Raw genomic sequence first — 10,903 nt, 5'->3', positions numbered from 1 at the left:
AAATAGTTTGAAAGCATGTTATGAAAAACTGTCTTAGATCTTTGTAAAAGTATCACTATAAACTTGCTGCACTTTATCAGTGATACAAATAAATAATGACATCCACTCTTAGTGCCAGGACTCACTTCTAACTGCTGAAACAAGATTTTGCAAGATTTTGGTGATACTAACATATCTAACAGAACCTCTTAAAATCAATCACAGCACTAAGCAGCATAATTTGCAGCTAGTCCACATAATAGTGCCTTTCTCATACCAACTTTTCCTCTAATGGAGAACAGCTAACAACTTTGTTGGTACACGTGGTTTCAGTCATCAATCCTGTCACCATATTTACCTCTAACAAATAGGGTCTGTTTTGTTAGAGCTAGAAAAGGAACCAGTACCTCTTCATGTTCCTCTTCATCATATTCTTCTTGTTCATTTGCTGCTGCTTCTTCTTCTTCTTCACCCTCTTTGTCTTTTTCTTTCTCCTTTTCCTCATCAGATTTTTCTTCGTCACCTTTCTTTTCCAACTCCTGTCACAAGTTAGAACATGTTAAGGAGTCTATCAGCAACATATCCTCCACTCTATCAAAATGCAGAGTTTAGTTTTGTTGTATTGCAACTAATAATAATAATAATAATGCAACTAACCAAACAATGGTGTAAAAATAACAGGCAATTATGTTGCTTACCAAAATGCCAGGATTTTCCTAGGACTTATTAGATCAAATACTAGCCATTATGTTTTTAGCACATTTGGTGTAGTACTCCAGTACTGAATTCCCTTCCCCGTTATCTTAGGATAAAGTGGTAATTATTTGTGCAGGCACACATGGTGCTTTATAAGACAAAGAACACCACATAACATCTGCTCCAATGTGCGTACGTACTAAATCAGACAAAGACACACAGGGCAACTCTGCCTCTCAACCTCTTAATACCACTTTGTGCAACACATACGTCTACAATTATGATCAAAATTTCCTCCTAATTTGCCTAGCCATTGCCTCCAAATGTCCCCTCCTCATGCCCTCTCTTCTCAACTCACTACATGGGTTTATTTGCAACACTGGTAGGTTGAGAGGGCACTGATAGATCTCTCCTTCCCTTTGGGGGAGGCACTTGAACGAAATTCTCTTGTTGTCTCTTCAAGACAACCCTTTTATTCAGTTAAGCCACTTCCCCTCCCAGTGAGAATGAACAGCTAGACTTCTTGTTCAAAGGCCCAAAAAGCAGCAGCGTACAGAGGGGAATCATCACAGAGTTTGGAGTGAGAGACAGTCCTTGTCCCATGTCTTCAGACACCATACAGTCATGTGTCAGCAAGGCAAGGCAAAACAAGACCAGACCTGACCAGAGAAATGGCTAAAATGTGAGATGTCCCACCCAATGTAGGATGATTGAGATGTAACAGCTATTGAATTCTCTTTCTGCAGCTTTATTCCTGGGGAAATTCTGTCACTGCACATGCACACAATTCATGTCCCTTGCAGATTTCTTTGCTTCCCTGCAGAAAAATGACTTCTGATGGGGAAGCAAAGGGAAGCCACACCTCTCCAGAGCAGTGCAGGCGGGTCAGTTCAGGCACCTGGAGCAGCCACTAGAGACGTAAATCACCTCTGGGAGCAGGGCGGGATCTGGCCAGTCATGCGTGTGAGAGTGGCACACTGTCCCTCTTGCTTGCTATTGCGGCATGCTCAGTGTGGAGGGGCAGGGCTTTGGGGTGTTTCTGAGGAGGTAGACATGGGGCAGACTCTCTCTACTCAGGCAGAGCAGAATGTAGCAGCCTGCCTGCTTAGTGAATTGTTGCCATTGTCCTGTGAATTCCCCCAGGAGTATAAAAGAAGTGTAAAAGTTGTAAGGCTCCTTTACATTGCCAGACTGGTGTAAAGGACAATATGGCTTATAAATGCTTATCGTGCTTTAGTGATTAGAACTGGTCTAAATGGACTGAAAAAATTTCCTATTAAAATGTGCTCCATGAACTGTTTATTACTGACCTTTCTGGAGTTTGATTCCCCAGCTTCACTTGCTCTTTAGTTGCCTATGATGTAACACTGAGCATATGACTGCATATATTTGTTGACTAATAACTAGAAATAAAGGATCAAACCTAGCTACATTACTATTAGGCAAGGGGGTTTGGGGATTTTCTTCAATGCTCCCCACTCCAAATCTCCATCCATGGTATTGTAGTTTAAATAAATTGCCTAAATAATTGTAACCAGAGTGTTTATATTGCATTATTTTGACAAATAAAACATGCAGAATTTTAAAATACTGTGCACAGCATTTTTTATTTTGTGGTGCAGAATTCCCCTGGGAATAAGCATGTATTGCACAACAGAGGCTATACAGAGAAACTGCATCTTTTGCATCAAGTAGGTCTTACCTCAATTTTTTTCAACACATCCACATGACTTGTGGGTGTGGCAACTTTTGCCTTTTTCGTTTTTTCACCTGCTGAAGTAAAATAATAAGTTACTTAATTTACCTTCTTAATTCCTACATGGAAAATACACATTACTCACTGTTAGAGATTACAGCACTGTTAACATCTGTCATGGCAAATTAATGTAATGTCTGTGCTATATCCTTGCTTTACAGTTGCAAATCCTTTACCCTGCACTGAATTGCAATAGCCCAATTTATGTAAATGCTGCACTTTTCCCTAATTCGGGCAGATCTGAAACTCAACTTTGAATAGGCATTTGTCCAAATTGTGATATTAAGCTTCAGTCAAATAATTTTCAAACATATATTCAAAGCTGGTTAAGAACGTACAGAAGAAAATATGTATTATTGTCATTTTCCATCATCTTAAATATATTAGAAACCCCCTGAATATCATTTTAATTCTTGTTCAGCATATGTAGCTTCAAGATCATAGTAGGTCTTTGTAGTAGGCTGGCAGTTCTCACTTTCAAACATCCTGCCATCTTAACAGCTGTTGATCCAGCTGAGAAAGGGCTAAGTTGCTTCTGCTGACTCCAGGTTGCTTATTACATGGATGTAAGTGAAGTAGATCTGTCTCTTCAGGGAGAAATAACCTAGGGTGTTGGCTAAGCAATCTTGACATCCTGTAGAATCCTGTAGAAAAGCAATCCTGTAGAAAAGGCTTGAGATGACCTTTCCTTTATTTCATTCTTTGTTAATAAAACCAAACCCCACAAAGGAGTGAGCTTTTAATTTTACGTAGGTACATGGACTTTGTTTAAAACCAAGCTATTTAAGGGTCTTGCCTACAGTATAACTGTAAAATAATGACTCCCAAGAGGCAGCTCCATTTTTGGAATGACAAAGTAGACACCAAGCACTTTAGGCCCTAATCTTCAAAAATGTCAAGTCCCATCTGACTATCAAAAAGTAGTAAGTTGTCAATGGAAAAACCAAGAATAGAACTCAGATCTTTAGATCCCAAGTCCTCTACTTTACCCACTAGACAAGGATTTCTCAAATGGGGATATAGCATTAATTCCTCTTTATGTGATAACCTATAAACTGCAAAATTATAGAGATGGTAGTCATAATGCCATAGTAGAAAAGGAGCTGAGATTTGCACTTGTAGTTGGGATTCAACTTCTTTGTCTTGTAAGAAGAATGCAACATAACCTCCCTAGAATTACAAGACTTACTCTTCACTTATTGAACAATGAGGATAGGAACTTATAGAAAGTGTTGGAAGCTGTGTGGTTTTTCAGGTACACTAGAACACAACCTGATCGTGTTTTATCTGGACTAGCTTTTGAGAAAAGACTAAAGACTGACAGAAAGATATAGATTCTACTATGCAGGAAGCATTTGTCGTTGACAGTGTTGATGTTCACTTGAATATTTTATCTAGATAGGGATGCTGTGGCAACAAGGAAATATTTTTAGCATACCTCTAACAATCCAACACAGTACATCTTTGATGCAAGTGGAGCTACTATGTAATAATTTATTAACTGTATGTTGACCTGATTGTGAGGATGCTTGTTTCTGAATATACTGGTTTAGTTTTATAGAGAGCTATAAGGAAAGCAAACAGGAAGGAAACAGAATGGCTTAAGATAAGCCACTTCTCCAAAAACATTTGAGGGTTGTTAAAAAACAATGCCACTAAGGAAAAGGCCTGGGAACCGGAAGAAATATAGCAGTTTAAAAAGAAACTCTCAGGAGAGGGTTGGGTTTTTTTTTGTTTCTTTGGAGGTGGGTAGGGGAGAAGAGTTGTTCAGGAGAACCAGGTCGACATACAGACACTTGCTGAGGAGGGGTGGGGGTGGAGGGTGGTCTGAAGCAGTTAGGCCTTCCTAGGTCACCATCACAGGACGGCAGGGTTTTAGGCATGTAAAACTATTATCTTACAATCCTTTTTCTCTAAACGCTTTGTTCTTTCTGTTAAAATAAATAATATGTTGGTTCTAAGGCGACTGGTCACTACATACACCTGGTCAGTTTCTCGAAGGGCAGAACCAAAGATGCCAAACACAGTTGCACCTGCTGGGTACGCATGGTTGAAATACATCATGATGTAGCGAAGGGCATGGTCTCACAGAGGCAGAACTGCAGAATTCCACCCCTGGAAGGTAAAGGCATGAATCCTAAAATGTGACGGGGTGCACTCAGAGACCAGAAAATGGACAGAGGTGCAACTAGCCCTTTAACCATGGCAATGTCATTATCCAGAAGTAAAAGTCACTCTCAGCAACATATATAGTTAGAATGGGCAAAGCAAGTTGGGTTGGATTCCAAGATAGAAAAACTGACTTGCGCTAAGAGGGGAAAACCCAAAACTCACCCTCTTCTAAAAACACACACATTTGACTTGATTATAATGTGTTATCTAGATCAGTGAGTCTCAAACAGGTGTCCTTACTCCAGCAGATCCGTCAGTCATGTCCGGAGGGCCTCCACCCTCGCTGATCAACTCCTCCCCCTCCCTCCTAGTGCCTCTTGCACATCACAGAACAGCTGTTCAGTGGCATACAGGAGGGGCTGGGAGGGGGAGCGGGGACAGGGTGCGCTCGGGGAAGGAAAGAGGCGGGGTAGAGGAGGGGCAGGAAGAGGTGGGGCCTTGGGAAAGCAGTGGAGTGGGGGAAGGGCCTGGGGCAGAGCAGGGGCTGAGCACCCCTATGGAAAATTAGAAGCTGGCTTGTGGGTCTGCAAAACTTTTTAAATCAAAATGGGGGTACTGCTGAAGTCTGAGAACCACTGATCTAGATTATTGTTCTCAGAGTACGCCAGAATGATGTAATGGCCACCTTTCTACAAACCTCTGCAGACTATGTTTTCTGAAAGGCTTATATATATATATTTTGAAAAGGAATCTGTATCTTTCTTATGCTCACAGAAGTTAAACTGTTCAGTTGATTTTTGTTGTTGATATTAAAGAGAAAAATGGTCACTTTTGGTGTGAGATCAAATTAATAAAAATGTATCTTAAAGGCAGTGACTTTGAGCCTATGTTTATGGTCATCATTTAATGTCACTCGAGCAAAGGGACAAATCAGCAGCTGATTTTCTTAGGATCTGGGAGAGCCAATTACTGGCTCAAAGTCTGTGTAAATACAGCACTAATTACACTTTTGAACAACAGCTATATACTGGTTATTCTTCTTTGGCGATCTTGACAATAAGAATTTAATTTCCAGGAGAATGCTTGCACTCTACTTTTAGTACCATGCTTCTCAGTGAGGCTCTTAAAAGGAACAAAGCTTCCAGATGAGCCAGTCTCCATGACTACTGCACATTCACTTTTCTGTGTTCTATTTTATCCTTGAACTGAAAGATGACTCACTAAAGACTTGGACAAGGGGTAATGAAAGTAAATAATTATACATAACAGACATCTATGTATCAGTCAAAGGGTTGCTTCACATCAACAAAACAATAGTTCTCCAGAGAAAATCGGAATAATGGTCATGCATGCTGGGGAACACTGAAAAATAAATTAATTTTCACTACAAAATGTCATAAAATGTAACTCCTTTCTCTTTCAGAGCAACCAATACCAGCTCTAACTGCTGTTGAAGGATCTGGTTCACAATTCTGTCAAAGAGAGCTGAAAATAAACAGAAAAGGAAAAATAGGGAAAAACAGAAGTTACATTAATTCACATACAAAAACTAAAACAAACAGAAGAGCCAACCAAATCACAAGCAGGAACACAAATCATGGAGTATGGGGAAACAGCGGTTAAAGATGTTTGCAAACTTCTGAAAGCAACAGCAAAAGAATACAAGTATTTTTTAAATAACTCAGTGCTACCCCATCAGCATTCAAAGACATATTGGTATGCAAAGCAGGAAATGCAGATACACCAGCTCCAATAACAGGTTTCAGAGTAACAGCCGTGTTAGTCTGTATTCGCAAAAAGAAAAGGAGTACTTGTGGCACCTTAGAGACTAACCAATTTATTTGAGCATAAGCTTTCGTGAGCTACAGCTCACTTCATCGGAGGCAACAATAAGCTCCAATAAGTTCACTATTATTTTCTTTAAAATATCAAAATTTAGTTTTTGGTAGTTCTGAAAACATCCTATAAAACAATACACAGACCAGTCAAATAATGTTTAAAAAAAAATCCTAGTCAAAATGTTTCAAAAATTATTACCACTGTTTTATTTTCAACCAGCTCTAACAATTGTCTCTCTCACATATAATTGCTAGGCACTGAATGCTCCTTAAAACTACATCAGCTACCTTTTTTGGTCTTTTTCCTTGGCTTCATCTCTCTTGGGAGCCTTCTCCAATCTGCATAAGAAATAATTTTAATATATAGGAACTATTATTTATTTGTATTACATTAGTGCCCAAAGGACCCAAGGAGGGTTGGGGTCCTATTGCTCTTGGTGCAGTACAAATACAGACCCCGATACTGAAAACAGGCTCAAATTTTTGGTATCCAACTAGTCCCACTACAGTAAACACAGTACCTGAAGTGTACTTGAAGTTTAGCCCTAGTATAAAGATTTACAGAATCAGGCCCATAGAAGAAGCAACCGAAGTTCAGACATAAGTGAACCTAATAACCTTTAATTTACATGTAATAATTAGCAGTAGTGAAGCTATATAGATAAAGCTGCGGTGACCTTTCCATTCCAAACCCCAAATCTTCAGATCACTGACACCACAAATTTTCATTGATTAAATTTCTCATGTTAATCCTCAGCTCAAGCTTGAATTTTTTGGGGAAAATGTGATACAAGTCTGAGACACTAACTTGCAAGCAAAGGTGGAAAAAATCAGATTTATTTTTTCAGGCAGCTCAAATACAGGTTTGTCAAGTTTGCAGTGGTAAAACATGTGTCTGCACCTCCACAAGGAATACACGATTTAGAAAGGTTGCAAATGCCATTTGACTGGCATTGTTTTAAAATGGAGAAACTGGGTGTGATGCATGACCATTCTTTGCAGTTCACCCTAATTGAGTGACCTCAGTTGGCGGTCCTGGGACTCTGGTCACAGTGGCGTAGTCTGTCTTGGATACACATTACCACAGGTTAATTGGGTTTCTGGATCAGAACCGCACGCTTGTCAAAAATTAATTTTGATATTGGAGAGTTTAAGGATTAAAAATCAGTTACAAAGAGTGAGCCAGGATCATATGAAGATCTTGACAGAAAAACCCTTGAAGAATTGTGCTTACAGAGGGGGCTGGGAGCTGGGCTGGGAGCTGTGCTGATTCAGGATGGGGAAGTGGGTAAAAGGCATCCCATTGCATACCTAAGTGAAAAATTGACACCCACTGAACAACACTATGCTATGCTGTGCAACTGTGTGAGCAGTAAAGCAACTCAAACCCTATTTGTATAACAAGATGTTTACCATGTTCAGTGATCATGCTCCCTTGGTGTGGTTACACAAAGCAAAAGAAACCAATTCTAGGTTACTCCATTGGAGTTTGGCCTTGCAAGAGTTTGATATGGACATAATTCATATCAAAGGAAACAGAATCTTGTGGCTGATGCCTTGTCAAGGTTGGGAGATCCTTGAGGTTTATCCAGGAGCTCTAATTAGCTCTCTTCGACATCAATCTTGCGTTGGGGCATGACCAGAAAGCGTTAAGAATCCTACAAGATAAATGACTCAAATTCAACCTTTAAAAACATATAGGTGGATAATGTTTGTGTTTTTACATATACATTGGTAGAGACCAACAATATAATCAGAGTCCCTGTCTATGCTGTATTCTGTTAAATCAGAGATCAAAAGAACATCTTAACATTTAAATGAACTGTAAACATAGGATATCACTGTATTCATCTCTCTTTGAAACGTATAGCAAATCATCTGTGAATGGTGGAAAAACAGGCAATTGCCTTACGTTAATCTGTGTGAATAATTACTGGTAATGCTTAGGAAATGGGTCCACTTCAAAGTCCACATGAGTGTCTATTGTTTGCCAAAGAACTACAAGCTGTCACAAGAAGGCCTGAAACTGTATAAAGATGTTTGGGTCCCAATCCTTTTTATCTCAGATCTGCCTGAGGCTTCATGCAGGGGAAGCCTGAGCCATAAGAACTGAGATCCCAGTCCTGACTGGACCACCCTGAATATAAACATTAGACTATAACCTATGAACTATTTCTGAAAGAACTCTTTGCATCTACAAAGCTCACCATCTCTGCTATGAATCTGAATCTTAAGATTGACTCATGTCTTTATGTATACTGATCTCTTAACCAATCCTCTCTCTTTTCTTTTTAAATAAATTGTAGGTTAGTTAATAAGAATTGGCTGTAAGCGTGTATTTGGGTAAGATCTGGAATATTCATTAACCTGGGAGGTAATGTGTCCGATCCTTTGGGATTGGTAGAACTTTTTTATATGATGAATAAGATTTTCAGTAATCCTTGTCAATTTGACTTGCGTGTCTGGGTGGAGGCCTAAGGCTGGATTACTTCAAGGGAACTGTGTTGTTGGCTTCTGGGTAACCAGTGAGGTATTACAGAAGCTGTTTTGTGCTGGCTTGTTAAATCTAAGTAGTGGAATATCCATCAGCTTTGGGGATTGCCTGCCCCATTCTTTGCAGTTCACCCTAATTGAGTGACCTCAGTTGACTCCCCTTGGACTCTGGTCACACTGGGCATTTAAGAAAACTGGCAGATTACTCAAGATCCATGCAGAATTTCACTGTTGTAATTTACATTATTACCTGGGGTCCATTCCATGGATTCTTTTTTCATCTGCAGGTACTTTTTACTATATTTTTCAATTCCTAGAGAACAAGAAAAACCTGCAGTTATTGAATTCTATTTCATTTACATGCTATTAACCAAGGCAATCCAAACACTGTATTATATGCTTCCCTTGACCCAAATATACATACACACACACACACACACACACACCCCTTCCTTTTATATAGATGCACTTTCCATTGTGCTGATGATGAACATGTTTAACTGTACTACTGTGAGCAGTTCCCTTGAAATCAATGGGACTACTAACATGCATAAAGACTTGTCTACACTTAAACAGCTACAGCAGCACAACTGCACCATGCTAGCGCATCCGTGAAAACACTACCTACACCGATGGGAAGGTTCTCCCATTGGCGTAGGTAATCCACCTTCCCGAGAGACAGTAGCTAAGTCGACGAGAGAATTCTCCCGTCAACCTAGCGCAGTCTACATTGGGGGTTAGGTCAGTTTAACAGCATCACTCAAGTGTGGGGATTTTTCACTGAATACTTACCTACTTTCCTTGTATAGACCAGACCCCAGCATAGATGAGGATTTAGTCAGTTAGACCTTGCCTACATGGGAAAGTTTTACCATTTATACTGATCTAGTATACAGGTTGGCAAAAGCCCTGTCGACACAGTTATATGAGCAAAAAAAGTCCTTTTGCCAGTATAGCTTATTTTATTTAGGGAACGAGTATAAGCTATATCTACATTATGCCTCCATTAAGAAGGTTTGCTGGTATATTTATACCATGAACCCTGTCTAGTGTAGACAAAGTCTTATTCTGGTATGTGGCTTTTTTCAGTATGGCGTAATCCCTTTCCCAAGCAACATAAACTTAACTGAAAAAATGCACTCATATTGAAAAAAAAGAGTGTCTACATGAAGAGTTATATCATTTTAAATGCACACCTTAGATTATAATGAAAAACCTTCCCATGTAGACAAGCCATCCCTCAGTAAAAAAAACACTGGGACTGGAACTTAGGCATTCTTGAGTGTTAGTCCTTCTTTATTACTATAAACCATAATGCCTCAAAACAAAAAAAATAAATAAAATTACAAAATTATTAATTTCTACTGCAGTAATGCCTAATGATTCCCAAAAAGGATGAGGGCCCCTGTATACTAGGCACTGTACTAACAAACCACCCCAGAGAGCTCAGAGTCTAAGATTTACACAAGACACAGAGTAAAATAATGAGACAAATTAGGATGATGGGAGGTGGAAAGGTAACAGTACATTCAACTCTAAATCAATTACATATATGACTCCCCATCATTTGGGCTTCCAGTCTGTTACCAGGGCAAATGCAAGCACAAGAGCCACGAATATAGTGGAACAAAAGCTTATGTTTAAAACGATGGTGCCTCAAGGGGCACCTAAAGTAACTGGTGTTGGGTGTTTTTTGTATGAACTGTCAATGTCAGGAGAGGAAAAACCAGTGGCTTTGATTTCAGTATGAAGCCCATTATGGAAGAACATTATTGCAACTGCTAACATCAGGGTGGATTTGATTTAAAACACTAGTCAGGAAGACTTGATTTAATCATGGTTTTCTACATAAAAGTGCATTCTTGTTGGTTGTTATAACCTTAATACATATTTTTTACAACTCAGAGATAGATGTAGGTTTCGTTTTTAAAGGTACACACTATACATTTTTAAACAGTGATTTATTTTGAAAACTTTTCAGATTACTTTTACAGCTATATCAGAAAATGAATGATTGTTTGGTTTTTTC

The 10,903-nt window shown here is 39.2% G+C and overlaps 1 protein-coding gene across 3 annotated transcripts in view; it reads right to left on the bottom strand.

Moving 5' to 3' along the window:
* The window catches only part of POLR3G (RNA polymerase III subunit G), a 40,972-nt gene that overhangs the window by 2,858 nt on the left and 27,211 nt on the right, over window positions 1-10,903 (bottom strand). For 2 of the 3 annotated variants that reach the window (XM_043546614.1, XM_007054069.4), the window contains 4 exons: window positions 9,125-9,187; window positions 6,670-6,720; window positions 2,378-2,448; window positions 387-518 (listed from right to left, as the gene is read on the bottom strand). In XM_043546614.1, coding sequence (XP_043402549.1) covers window positions 387-518; window positions 2,378-2,448; window positions 6,670-6,720; window positions 9,125-9,187 — 317 coding nt within the window. The remainder of the gene's footprint in view (window positions 1-386; window positions 519-2,377; window positions 2,449-6,669; window positions 6,721-9,124; window positions 9,188-10,903) is intronic. The other variant, XM_043546615.1, reaches the window with a different exon arrangement.

Source organism: Chelonia mydas, chromosome 5 (assembly GCF_015237465.2).
Source record: "Chelonia mydas isolate rCheMyd1 chromosome 5, rCheMyd1.pri.v2, whole genome shotgun sequence".
Lineage (NCBI taxonomy): Eukaryota > Metazoa > Chordata > Testudines > Cheloniidae > Chelonia > Chelonia mydas.
Note: the sequence above shows the minus strand (reverse complement) of the source record. Positions and strands in the feature narration are given on the sequence as shown.